At 39.9% G+C, this 14495-nt stretch overlaps 1 protein-coding gene across 1 annotated transcript in view; it reads left to right on the top strand.

Moving 5' to 3' along the window:
• The first annotated feature begins 5377 nt into the window (after positions 1 to 5377).
• Positions 5378 to 14495, top strand: part of UVRAG (UV radiation resistance associated) — an 81272-nt gene continuing 72154 nt past the window's right edge. Inside the window, exons 1-5 of the mRNA XM_009321954.1 lie at positions 5378 to 5458; positions 5769 to 5886; positions 7336 to 7370; positions 9721 to 9882; positions 11490 to 11564. Coding sequence (XP_009320229.1) covers positions 5378 to 5458; positions 5769 to 5886; positions 7336 to 7370; positions 9721 to 9882; positions 11490 to 11564 — 471 coding nt within the window. The remainder of the gene's footprint in view (positions 5459 to 5768; positions 5887 to 7335; positions 7371 to 9720; positions 9883 to 11489; positions 11565 to 14495) is intronic.

Below are 14495 nucleotides of genomic sequence, written 5' to 3'. Positions count from 1 at the left end.
GAGCCGGTGCTAAAGAGGGCAGACCATGCAACTGGGAGAGAGGGCAGGAGGAGGCAGGTGTGGGACAGAAAGAAGACAGACCTCCCCCTTTTCCCAGCAGTGAGCCATTAGATTATCTCAGCTGCTAATAAGATGATAGGCTGCATGAGATAAAGAATAAGACTTAGCTGTTGCCCATATTAATGACCTGAGCTTCACAATTCATACTTGGAGCCTGAGCTAGTAAGTGTGGTAGATCAGTAGCGAAGATAGAAAAATGGTGTTTGGCTGTGTTCTCATCCAGCTCGGATATACTTACATTATTATTTTTTTTTTTCCCAGGGTCATCAGATTCTTGTAAGAGAATAATAAAGTGTTAATAATAAGGTTAAGGTGGAAGAGGAGTCAAGAACTCTCCGTGCTTGTTTTTGCTACCCATTTGGTGACCTTGGACAAGTAATTATGAAATTCCATGAATACTTCAGGCTGAAGGTAGTCGCTGTTCTCCTTGTGGTTCCAGGAACAGTCCAGACCTTTTGTTAACAACAGTGTACTTCTCTCTCTTGTTTTGACTTACTGTTTGACTTATGCCCTTTTCTTCCCTTCCTCCCCACCCCCCATCTCTGCAGTGATTTTTTATTAATGGTACCAGATTGTTAGACTTAACCCAACAAAAAACCCCAAGTGAATAGCTTTGTCGCTTCAGTTTCTCAGGCCCAGAGGGAAGCAGGGTGTGGTGTCTGGATCAGTTTAAGCCATCAAGAAACTGCAGTGTTAAAAAAAACCTCTGCCGCCTTCTACTCCTGCCTGCTCTGCCCTGCTTTTGTGGTGGGCACATCTGTGTAGCTGCAGTGAGCTAAATTGGAGGAACTTATACTTCAAATTAATTTCTCTTTTTGCCAGTTGTAGCTTGGATAAATTCTCTGACCCTCACCATGAGACTGCACAAATGCACAAGAAAACATTGGTAGTGAAAGATTATGGTACCTTAGTGTTGAGGGAACTTAAAGCATGAAGCGACTGGGCAGTTTCAGTCCTATAAACCTCAGAAGACTTCGTAGACTGAAGAGTTCTGGGATCATCTGATGAAAAAGCAAAGTATTAACAAGGGTGTTGATCAAAATACTTGATTCTGCAGCAGCCTGACTTGTTTATGGCCTGCGGTAAATCTGGAGAGATTCCCAGGAAGTCACTGAATGGGAAAACTAGATACATTAAACAACTAATAATAGTTCTTCAGAATGATGAAAACTGAGTGCTTTTCTTAAACAAGAAAAGAGACCCCTGACCTTTGAGAGAAGCTGGTCATGGCTGAGCACGGATGGTCTCGCTCCACTCCGTGGCAGCTCTGTCAAGATGCTGCTGTTGGAATCCAGGGAGCCGGTTTTGTGGCTCTGCGGGCATGAGAGGTGAAACTGGTGGTAGGCTCTGCTCTTCTGATCTCATCTAAAGCTTTCGTGATCAGCCTTTCTATACATATGTGGGATAGCTGAATGCTTATACTCTCTGATATCTTTACCTCCAGCAGTGTTTTTAAAATACAAGCTGCTACTCACGATTTCTTCTAAGGGAAAATTAGTGGATCTCTTCTGGTTTGTAGTCACTTATTTTCAGGGTAGAAGGAAGCACTAATTCCTTTCATGTAGGTCAGCGTAGAGTTGCTGCGTAGCAGTTGCTTTTACTCAGTTGCAACTTCGACTGGCAATTAAATCAAATGATAACAAGGCCTACCATGTAATTTCACCGCTCCATTGAATTTCTTGGGAAGTGCGAAGGACTAGGACAGTTGTGGCAATCAAAACTTGTGTCACAAACCCCCTAGAATGAGCTGTTAAACCTGCTCCACTACTCTGCTAAGCAATGATCCAGATACACCATCATCGTTCGAGGCTGCGTGCACTAAATTCAGAGCTGTTGGAAAAGTTAAATACCCTTTTTAACGATATCAGTTCTGCTTGTCAGAGCTCACCTAAATCAGTGCTCTGCTGAAAAATAACTTTTTTTGCAGTAGGACATCTTACTAAGATGCCTGGTGTCGTGTCTGAAATCTTCGGTACTGTGTTGCTGATAGGCTGTCAACTGTTTGAGGAGATAGTGGCGAGAATTATCTGAGCTCATCTGCATATTTTGCTTATCATTTTTATGAAAGCAGATCCTGCACTATCAGCTTGCAAACACAGCTGGCCTGTTTTAAGTTATGTGACTCATGAGGCTGCCAAAGCGCTTATGTTTTTTAGCACTTGTATTTTGATTTTTAAATGGGGCTTTTTGGAACGGCTGTTGTAGTTGCACAGCATCTCATCTGTGGGGATCGCTCCTTGTGATGAAAATAGCTAGAACTTCTCTCTCATGAGAAGTCACTACTTTTTCCCCACTTCATCTGAAACAAAAAGGAAATGAAAGAACTCGGGATTATTTGCAGCTACTGTGTTCAGCGTGAAGTGTGATGGGTCACTTCTCCAGAAAGAGCTGCTTCTGCAGTTTGAAATGCACTGATACCTCGTTGTGAGCCGCTTTTCACTTCGCTCTTGGAAGCGCCAGGCTGTATGTAGCTCCGCACGTATTTTAAGCTGGCGGTTTCGTTTGAGGGGTCCTGTCTGCCTTTGGCTGCTTGTTGCCGCGCTGTCCCTTCTCTCGTCAGCACAGCTGCTTTGTACAGCCACGTTGTGAACCATATTGAGGAACTGGTCGGGTGGAACTAACCCGGCGAGAGAGAGGTGGTTAGTTTTCATGCGGATCGGTTCCCCAGTGCGATTCACTGAGCAGCTGCACGAGTGCTTGTTTGTGGCGGTACAAATGAGGAGGGCGATGCAGCAGTGCGAATAAGCTGCGGGGGTTGGCAGCAGGGCGGTTTTGGCTGGTGCTGGCTGAACCACAACACAGTGGGGTGTTTGTTTTGCGTATTCTAACATCTCGAGCAAAAATGACGTGAAACCCATAGGAGGTAACACTTAATTCTATTAAGTGTTAAGTGTTTTCAAATTAATTTGAAAATTCCCTCAAAATAATGCTTGTTGTTTGTCACAGAACAGCTGCAAGCCCTTGATGAAGAATTTTAGAGCCTATTTGAATTGTCTTTTGGATGTGTCTTCATAGCTGATGGTCTCCTGGCTAAAGCTAATTATCTTTGGTCAGGAGAGGTTAATTAGTTCTGAATGCTGCCTCTGTACAGTCCTGAGGAAATCTGAATACTACAATATAATATCAGCGACACTGTAGCGGGCAAACTGGAAGGTTTATTTTCAGGATCCAAGTCCCTCTGTCATCATGACCTCATACTAAAGAATGTGAACAAGAAAATTGTCCATGTAATTGGAAACTTGTTCCCTATCAGCTAGGCTAAATGGATGAGTAATGGGACAGGAGGGAGGAGGAGAGTGATGACCGAGTTGGTGATTTAAATAGACATTCATTACCTGTTGCATGTTGAGTCCTCAACTGTGTTGTGGTCTCACAGCCCCAGATTTAATGTCCTTCTTCCAGCTGGTTTGGGAGAAGTGAGGCTTCAGACTTTGCGATAACTTTGAGACTTTGAAGGGTGCAAAGAAGTCACAAACTGTGGAGATGCACCTGTAGGTTATGACACTCTACACCTTTTTCCAAACCTCATTGCATATAGTGAAAGACGAGAAACTTGTTTGGCTTTGCTTGAGGGCTGCTTCATTGTAACATACTACTTAAACCAGTCACACAATTAGTTTGCAATCCTAAAATGACCTGGAGAAAGTTGCCCTCTTTGTGAGACGCTATGTGGGCTATTCTTAGGTGGTAAGGGATTTAAAAAGAAAAAAAAAAAATCAAAAATGAAGGGAGGAATGAGCATGGTAGATGATTGATTTGTCTGCTACTGAAGTTAATTAAAGGAGAGAGATGGCACATAAAACCCTTGAATCATTTTTATAGGGAATGCAATGTATGTTCAAAGCTGCCGCCTAAGGAGTGTTTAAGTTGCTCATAAAAATGACCAGCAAAACTACACAGCTTTAAGGTTAGATTTGAAATAAGGTACAAGGTCCATATAGTTTTTTTTTAAGTGAGGCTTAATCTTTCTGTTGACATTCTTGATACCAATTTCTAATAAAATAAGACCATGTAGTTCTGCAATTAAGCAGCTTAGAAGGTTATTACTTCATTTTTAAAATTTTGTAGTGTATGTATATGCTAGAGGTATCTGGGCATCCCATCTCAGGCTCTGTTTTTAGTCTAACTCATAAATAGACTTTGCAAGAATGAATCCAGTGGTGGTTTTGAGTCTGTCACATGAACAGAAATTTAATAATATTCTTATATATTTCCAGGAAGGAAAACTAATATATCACTTAAGTGATATTAAGTGATATAAAGTGTCATATTGTCATTCCAAAATAGATGATGGATTTTTCAATTCATGTTAAAAGCCTTTTAGGACAAGCTGCGAACAGAAAAGTTGTCTTTTGGTTTCGAAAGCATTTTAAATCCGCTTTTGGTCAAGGCGAGAGTGTTTCTTTTAAGGTGGATCCAGACTTACAAATTAAACAAGCTTTTGGGAAAAAGAAGTATGCAGTAAAATGAAATCTGTGGTAAAAGGAGGCACTAAACCAGTTGTTTGAGGCTTGTAGGTGGTTTGTGGTGATTCAAAAAGGATAGGGAGCCATTTGTCAACACCCCCGTGGTAGATGGGTGAGACTCTGGTAGGTTGACAGATTGATTGGGAGAATATGATACCGAAGGATTTGGTGAGAACTTTATATATTTGAAGTGGCAGTTTGCCGAGTGCTAAGTTCGTGGTAGTCTCTTTTAAGCATGCAGGGGTTTTCAAAGTTAAAATGAGAACCACAGCGAAACAGTGATTTAAGAGTGATGGGACAGTCCTACAAAATTGCTTTGTTAACTAGTTAAATTTAACAATAAGCTAGTAATGTTAAATATTTATCAAAGACGAGGGGCATAGTATGCTTTGAAGCTGAGGATTTTAGCCACAACTATTAAAGCTATTTGGCACTTGGGGGGGGGGGGTGGTGGGGATTGGTTCAATCTGATGATTTTTGTTCGAGATACAGTACTGTAGCAAACTAACGTAGTGTTGGAGTTGGATGAAATCACTTAAACTAAAGATTTTAGTGATTTATTCCGGTGTATTCAATCCAAGAGAAAAGGACTCGGTTATCCAAGCAGAAGGTAGCTGACAGACATCACAAATTTGACTATGCCCTTGATTTTCCCTGAAAATCTGGATATGTCTTTCTGATGTATTTTACTTAAGGTTGTTACAGCAGTTTCCAGGATTGCTGTGAATTCAGGAAGCTTTGTTCAGCCGGTTACTTATGGCTCTGGATTAGGTGGAGGTTTATGTTGGAGCTCTTTGTCCGCTAGTCCTTGTTGAAAACAGCTTTGGCTAGGAAGTGTTTCCAATGCGATGATGCAGAACACCTGGGTGATACTGCTGCTGTTTGATGCTAATGGTGTCACATACTTGCTTGAAACTGCTCGAATAGTTGGGGTGACTCAGATACCTGGAATAAAAATTACATATAGGAGAGGAGAAAGAACAGCTTGTCTTGTATATCAGTGTTGCTTAATCTGAGCTCGTAGGTGCTGGCTGTTGCTTGTCCAGTCGGTTTCCTATGGCTTTGAATGCTTATTGTTCACACCAGCTTTCTGCCAAAGAAAACTTGAGTGTTTGGTGGGGGTTTTTTTTGACAACAGTGCTTTGGAAATCATTAAAGTGCTTTAATACAAAAAAAAAATGAAAGGGTTCAATTTCAATCTAAGAAAGTTCTTTAACTATTTAGGTTTTTTCTCATTTTTAGCGCCGGCTTCGTCATCTTCGTAACATCGCTGCACGTAACATTATCAATAAGAATGGTTATCGCCTCTTGGATACGTACTTCACTCTTCACTTGTGTGATAACGCCAAGATATACAAAGGTAAACGAGGATTGCTATCCACTTTTTTTACTAATCTTTGAATTCTTATTATATTAATTCTCTGTCCTTTTTTTGCCTTGACAACCTGCTGCCATTATTTGCATCGTGTATGCTAACAGTGGAGAAGAGTTCTTTAGTTTCCTGAACTTCATAAAAGCTTTCAGTGTTAGCAGCCAAGGAAGCAAAACAGATGACAGATTTGGTAGAGTCTCTTAAATCAGCCTATTTTTGTTGTTGCTCTCCTCTCCCCCCACCAATAATTTAAGAAACTTGGGAACTTCCCAGAGCACAGAAAAGTTAAAGCTTTTGGAGCCTCAGTTGCTTTGTGTGTGGGAGAGAGTGTTCCACTCTGTGCTTACCAGTTATTTTACGGAGCATAAACCAGCACTTACTATTATCAAAGTTTTCCAAAAATAGAATTGTCAGCCAATGACACGAAGCATCCAGGCATCTGTTCTGCTTTTGATAACTGTGTTTGCGCGTTAGATCTCATTTCTCTTTAATGCTGTGCTTTCCACTACAGTGTATAGCTCTTCCTTGTGGAGAGTTGTTATTAAAAAAATATTTTTATGCTCCTTTTGATATGATCGACAGTTGGAGCCTTGCAGGCAAATTTTGGTTTTCTCCTAACTTTTATTTTCAGCTAGGGTAGTTGAACCTTGCTTTCCCCCCCCACCCCAGCAAGGTGGCTGTTTTATTAGGATAAGAATACATAACTTGAGCTTGCTACCTGGACTTTCTTGTGGTGGTTGGTTGAACCTGTAACTGATCGCTATTTCTACAGTGTTTGGTGTACAGGACTGTTCTGCACTCCATCAAAGTTTTATCCTTGGACTCCAGTGGACTGAGGGATATTGTACAAAATCTGTATTCCAGCCTCCCGGAGCTGTCTGCCTAAAGGCTTTAAGCTCTCGCTTTGGCTGGGAAAGCCAAGGCCCATGTGTCAGCAGTTGCTTATTTCCATTTAAATACAGGGTTCTTGGCACCTCTGTGAGGTAATTTGGCCATTCACTTTCTAAGCATCTGGAACAGGTCACCCTTGCTCTTCAGGAAAGCAGCACAATTAGTTTATCTGTGCTGCACTCCTCCAGGAAGATGTCCTATGACAAACTAGTCACTTTGCAAATGTCATCCAAATATTGTAAAGTACTGGGGCACGTTCTTTCCCCAGAAACCAAAGCCTCAGTAAATCTTGAGGATTATCTTGGGTATAAAGATGAAATGCTAAATCTAAGTAATGACTTCTAATAATTAAGTGTGAATGAGTACTGTTAGTCAAAAGCATGACTGCATTTTAAAGTCTTTCTCATGAATCTGTTACTGATAAACTAGACCCACTAGCATTTCTTTCATGTGTTACTTATTTTAGCTTTTTGTATTTCAAATACTAAGATTTCTTTCAGTGTTTAAGCTAATCTAAAGGTGTGTTTTTTACTCATTTTTCTTTAGAATTTTATAAGAGTGAGGTGATCAAGAATTCTCTGGTAAGTTATTTCAATACGGAAAAACTTTCTTTTTAAAATTGTGTTGTTACTCCAGTATATTGATTTCTCTGCTGAATACTGTTACTGTTGAATGTGTATTTCCACGCTTCAGTTCTGTGAGGAGCATCACGTTCTCCTGCTTTTCAAGTTCTTTTCACAAGGGTTGGAATAGTGAGTTAATGAATAGTAGAAACGCGAGTTCATTTTAACAGCTGTGGAGTTATAATCTGTTGGTACTTCTGCAGACAGGACTAAACACTCCAAGGGCAGGGCATTTTCATGTGAAAACTGTTCAGTGCTCAGGTTAAGCTTTACAATATATATCCATTTTAAATACTGAGAACGCCAAATAGACAAAGTAGGGTTAGCTGGATTTTTACTGGTTTAACTTCTTTCAGTATCTGAGAATTGTACGCATCATAACTCAGGTTTGTTTACTTTTTTTTTTGCCTTTTTTTTTGCTGTTTTTGCTGGTGTTAGCAACAGAAGTAGCTGCTTTTATTTAAATGCCTGCGAATTGTTTATTCAAGGAGCACTTGTATATTACTTTGCTGGGTGTACAGATTCATTAGAAGCTCATGCTGTGCAGTTTAGCAACCTTGGTGTAGAAGCAGAGGCCCTGCTTGCAACACCCCAAATAAAGGGAGAGTCAAACGGTGTTGCAGCATATACCACCGATTTCTTTGAACATCTTTTTGTTGTATAGATGAACAGTAAGGAACATGTACCTGCATATATAAACATGTATATTCTTTGAAGAGCTACTAGCTTTAAGAAACTGAAGTTTGAAAACGCCTTAGAGTTTCTAAATTTTCCAGTTCAGATCAGTGAAGGGACCAGAACTGAACAGTTTATTACAGCTGAGAAGGGGTAGGTCTCTTTTGTGGGAGTAGGATGTTGCAAGCATTGGGTAAGGGAGGTTGAAAACCTGCTAAACAGAGTTTTTAATGTCTGCATTAACAAGGTAAAACTGCACCATTTATAGCACACTGGGCTGTAAATGCTTTGAAAACCTCCTGAATGGAGGAAAAGCTGTCTACAGCCACAAGGCTGTTAACTTGTCCAAGAGACAAGTTCCTTGAGACTCTAGGGTTTTGAGTTCTGCCTATTCTAAATCAGGAAAAAGAATAACAAAAAAGGAATCTAACCAAAGGAAATACGAGATGGAATGACAAAAATCTAAACAAAAGATGTCTTGAGCAAATCCCATACATCATCTATGGGTATTTTAATGGCCTGTTATTCTTGTGTCTGAATAGCTACCAAATATCCCTTCTCCTTAGGAAAACTTGATTAATGCATTCCTTCTGTAATACTTACTGGGTGACTTTGCCCCTCCCTTCTTTTCAGAGGCATCTTATTCTAAATTGCCTAATACCAGTTCAGAGATGCTTGGCCTGTTCCAAACTGCTTAAGTGCTAGAAGGAAAGGCTTTTTTTTTTTTTTTTCCATGGGATGGTGGGTTCCTACCTTTTTGTTTTGGAGGAGCTACCGTTTCTGTGTGCAGCAGAGGAGGGAGATACATATAAAAAGCACTTTCCCATTTCTGCATTTGGACACCCTGTGATTAATAGCCTGTGGAAGTCCTAAAGTTGGTATCTGGCTCTTGGCACTAGTGGTGTTGGATTGACTTGGTTTGGTTGCAGCTTGGGCCAATTACAACAGTTTCCATAAGTTTTTAATTTAAATGTTATCAGAGGTGAGTCCAAGTTCTTGGAATGCCTTGTGTTTGCAAAACTGAGTTCTGGTGGAGTAGATGTTTGCAGTTTAGCTTAATGCGTGCTGCTTCTGTAAAGCTTGCGATGCAAGTCTGATCTCTGGGAGTGAAGAGGAGCTCTTAGTGACAACATTTGAAGATTGCCATCTGCATCAGTCAAGGAGGAGAAGAATGTGAACAAACCTGTCAATAAATTATGCAAACTTAATTATTGGGGAATAGAATTTAACTTTTGCAATGTAAGCTATACCCTAGTTTTCAGAAGCTGAATTATAACTTGGAAAGGAACGTTACTTCCACTCTTAAAGTTCCTGATTCGGCTAAACTGAATTAGTAAATTCTGAAGTAAATTCTTCAACATCTTGTAACGGAAGGAAGCAGAGCTGGCTCTGAGTTTCTGAAGTACTTTACAGCATGTAGCTTTTAACCCAGGAATCCTCTCTAGAAAACAGAATAAGGAAGCAGCAGAGCCTGTTGGCTTCAACTCTGTGTAAACCTTGAAATGGCTGGTGTTCGTTATTTTTAAGGGTTTTTTTAATCTTTGATGTGGGCTTTGCTACTTTCTGAATTGTCAATTTTAGGACTACTTTCAGCTTGTTTGAGTGTTTTTTTTTTTTCTTTGAACACCTGTAGAATCCGACATGGCGGAGTCTGGACTTTGGAATAATGCCTGATCGTCTTGATACCTCTGTCTCTTGTTTTGTGGTGAGGATCTGGGGTGGCAAGAAGGAGCACTTTCAGCTTTTGATTGAATGGAAGGTCAATCTAGATGGGTTAAAGTACTTGGGCCAGCAGGTAATGTGAAAACAGTTTTTCTCCACTTTTTACTTATGGAAACAAAGCATCTGGATGAACAAATGTATCGAATGCTAAGAAAGGAAACGAATGCATTTGAAGGGCATATTTTAAGTTTTGATTGCAGAGATTCATGTTAGCTTACTTCAGAGCTTTAAATCTTGACTAGCTGAATATTTTAAGCTACCATTTGTTCACTGAGCCTCTTAAATGACACTGCTAGCACTTGGTGCTTTAAATTGCAATGCCTCAATTCAAGGAAATAGCAGTATAATTGTATGTATAGTTAAATGAACATAGATCATAATGTTTGTGTATCTTACGGTTTTAATCCATTCTCATGGTGGTGACATCCCATCAAAGATCTTCAGTCCAAGGAGCTTACTGTATAAGATCTATTTTAGAGAAATACGGTGCCTTTTGAATCAAATAGATAGTCCTAATTCCAGTGGGCACTTTTTGATTGATTAATTGATAGGATCTATGTAGAATAGATCATAGTTTATTTCTCACTTTAAATCTACATGGTTTTTTTTATTTTTTTAAATTGGGATGTTTCAAAGCCTGGGAAGAAAGCTTTATAGGGAATGACTGCTCTAGCTTCACATGGTGGATTGATCCTGGCCAGTTGAATAACTGAAAGAAAAAAAAAAAAAAAAACTTAAAAAATAAAAGCGCGTGTGTGTAGGGAGAACAACAGACAAGTGATGCAAAGGTAGTCACTCACCGCCTCCCACCAACAGACCGAAGCCCGGCTAGTCCCCGAGCAACAGCTCCCTCGCAAAGACTGACCCCTGTATTTTACTGCTAAGCATGATGTGGAATATCCCTTCGGTCAGTTCAGGTCGGCTGTCCCAGCTGTGTCCCCTCCCGAGCTTCCGCACACCCCCAGCCTACTCGCTGTGGGGGCAGAGTGAGAAACAGAGGAGGCCTTGATGCTGTGCGAGCACTGTTGAGCAATAGCTAAAACACTGGTGTGTTACTAACACAGTCGCAGATCTAAAACACGGCACCATACGGACCGCTATGAAGAAAATTAACTCCATGGCAGCCAAAGCCAGTACCCTTCATATTGTAGCATTCTTTCCATTTGTTATTACTGGACAGGGAGCCATTTCTTCTAAATAATATGCTCTAGCGCATGGTTTTATTGGAAATAATGTTCTTTACGTTAATAGCAGGATATTAGCTATAATACTGAACACTAATGTTGTGTCTGCTATGACCACAAAAGCCTAATTTTGAGTATCATTTTAGGTAATATCATGTGAAAGCCAATTACTCTTGAGACTTATCTCTCTGATTAGTTTCCTGATCTCTTAGTTATTTTTGTCAGCTGGAAATGCAACAATAAGAAAGATGCTCTGGCCAGTGTTTCTGATTTCAAGGTAGAATGGCTGAACATACTCAGTGACTGTTACTAAAGCTGTGAAGCAAATACATTTTCTATGGTTAAATTCAATTTTCTCTGGAGTTTCACGTGCTTCTGGAATTACAGGTGCTGAAAAGCTGCATTTGACCATCAAACAGAGCAATTTATGCTCGTTTGCAGTGTAAAATCATAGTAGGCTGACCATAAAATGATTTGTTTTCTTCTCTTCTTACAGATACACGCAAGAAACCCCAATGAGATTATTTTTGGTCTCAATGATGGTTATTATGGAGCTTCATTTGAACAGAAGGTAAGGGTACCTCGTATTTGTTCTGGCTTGTTAGTACTGGTGACAAGCTGAAATTCAACTTCTAAACTTAAATTTTCACAGTTGGATGCTCAGAACATTAAAATGCTTCGTTCTGGGAAGCAATACTTTTTTTGACGTGACAGATAAGAACTGTTATCTTACCTCTGTTGCCTGGACATCTAAGCTGTTCTGGGAAGACTTAAAGCATAGCATTTTCAGTCCAAAAAAAGTCTGGTTACTAAAAATAAGCCTTGACTTTATTCTTTGAGGCAGATGCTTCATTCAAACGTAGAACATTTTGAAAACGGTGTGGCCGTTGAGACTCATTTTCATGGCAAATATAAAAGCACGTTAAGTTTTGGTTCTCACTCTTAAAACCAGAGTTTGTTTCCTTTTAAATGGAAGCTATTTATTTGCTCTGTCTTGCAACTGTTTCATCCCATGGTTTGGTTTTTTTTTTTCCCCCCCCAAGGCTCCGCTGTAGTGTTTGTGCTTGATAGTCAACAGCACGGGTAACCGTTCATACGTGGGGAGAGTGGAGCAAGGGACAAGGCAGCCACGTATGCAAAACTCTCTGCCTGTACGCAAGCCTCCAAACTGTGTTTGGTATTGTGATGGTTATCCTTCAAATTGTAGATGGTTTGGTACGCAGCTCAGATTCTGCTTCCTGGTGCTGTTAACGCACTTTTCCTGAAGCAGGATGCAATTCTAGTTTTTCATGATTTCACTATTAATAATCTGGGCCTGAATTCAATGATGGTAACGCTGTCCTCTTTCCTGATTGTTGTCAGGACTTGCTTCCCAGCTCATAAGGTTTAAAAGTACATCTCCGTTTTGGTTCTTGGATGTGCTCTGTCGCTACGTTGCGAATACAGTCGTAGCCTATGTAGAGCACAAAAATCTCCTTCTTTGTCCTTCTCTATAATTTATTCAGCTCTTTCTGGCTGCTAGAGCTAGAAATTTATTTTGTTGCTCTGCTCTGTAGCTTCTGATTGCTTTCTTTGTCAGTTCCTTGACCTAAATCTCTTCTTGTATGGTACATACCTCCTGTATTTAAGTGACTTGTCTGCCGTTCAAGCCAAACTAGTTGGCACAAGCAAACTCTTCCTGTAACCCTCAGAAGCTGTGTGCACCTAAGGGGTATTTCTGCTGTTAGTTGGTGTTGCTTTATAATTTTCACGTCAGTGCTGGATATTCTAATTATACAGCCCCACTTTGGCTACACTAAATATTATTTATGAAATGCCACCTGAAATCTTTTGTAGGAAGGGATTTTTGGTGTCAGGTGTGTGGCTCTGATCCTGTGGAAACTGCAGTACAGTACCTTTTGTGCTTGGTTGTGTGGGTATTTTCTGATCTCTTGGGTGCTTTTTTCTTTGTGGTGGTGGTGACGGGTCTTCATAATACTTCAAGACATCTTAGTCATAAGCCTCAATTTTTGAGATAATACATGGGTGGAACAGCCGTTTTAGTTTCTTGCATTGACACATGAAACCTCGTTATGGAAATAGATGCTTACAAATGTCATTTTGCAAGTCTAATGAAAACCTTGGGCACAAAGACACCTCAGTCAGTGTTGGAAGTGTCCTCTATTTTTGCACGTCTCAGTATGGACAAAGTTAAGGTATGATACTCTCTTTTTTTTTTCCTTCCCCATTGCTCAAAAAAAACCCTTGTTACTTTAATCTTTGGACTATGAATTAATTGCCGAAGTAGATTTATGGAGTCTCACAGTAAAGTGCATTCTATTAGTGTATTAAATGTCTTTGTCATTAATTAAGACCACTTATGAGCCAAAATAAGAAAGTTGTTGGAAGCTGACTAAACCATTCTGGCGATATTTCATGAACTCAAGAGTTTCAAAACACACTGTAGATGTACTTCTGAGCATTGCTTGATCCATCTGGAACTAAACGCAAATTCCCATTCTCTGTCCTGTGAACTCATCTGTGATAAGAGGTGGGAGCCTAAAAGCTGTTGTAGCAGAATGAGCTGAAGTAGGGCGGGAACATTAGGGACTGTCACAACTTGTTGTTTTTATTGGTGACAATTGTAGATTTATTGATTAAATGCATATCTCCCTGGTAAACAAAACCAGCAAGAGCAACATGCTCAAATAGGAATATTCTAATTGCTGAATTGTTTAATTTAAAATCGAAGCACTGGAAGCTTACAGCTTCACCAGGTAATGCACTTTAGCTGCTGTTTTAGAACCTTCAAGCCCACTTGTGTATAAGGTAACCTTCAAAATGCAGGTTTGTGCTCAAAATGCTTGCTTTGTAGGAAGCTCCTGTCATATAAAGGAGCAGAGTAGAAAACTCTAGCAGCGATACTGATGGAGAAATTCTAGGTAAACCAGACAATTGTAGTATAGCAATTATTGTCTTAACAAAATAAAAGAACCATATCTATGGCCTCTTTATTGTTGATAAAGTGAAGAGTCAGTGGTGATATTTTTCCTACTGATGTCAAAAAGCCTTTAAATTCTGTATCCTGGACAATGTATCAGTCTTAGGAATTCTACCTTTCTTCCGTGTCTTCTGTCCAGCAGCAACTTGGCTGTTGCTGATATGCAGTGAAAAAACTGAACATTTTCTTTGGGTAATGTTCTTATTCAAGTTGCACTTTTCTTGCTGCAATGGATACTTAGCTCATGGCAAGAAAAATTTGGGAAATAAGTTTTCGAAAGCCTTTGTGCGTGCCTTCTGAGCCCTGAAGGGTATTACTGCTTTACTGTAGGTGTCTGACAGTGCTCATGTAACTCCTCTTCTAGAGTTTACAGCTTTTCTCCTCAATGTAAATACAAATGTGTGCCACCAGTATAGCTGCTTTGTTCATAACCACACTTGACTTTCACATAGTTGTACCTCCAATTCTCTTTTTGTTCAAGCTTTTTTATTATTATTTTGTAGTAAATTATACACCAATTTT

Source organism: Pygoscelis adeliae, unplaced genomic scaffold, assembly GCF_000699105.1.
Source record: "Pygoscelis adeliae isolate BGI_AS28 unplaced genomic scaffold, ASM69910v1 Scaffold263, whole genome shotgun sequence".
Classification (NCBI taxonomy): domain Eukaryota; kingdom Metazoa; phylum Chordata; class Aves; order Sphenisciformes; family Spheniscidae; genus Pygoscelis; species Pygoscelis adeliae.
This window is presented reverse-complemented; position numbering and strand designations above follow the sequence as displayed.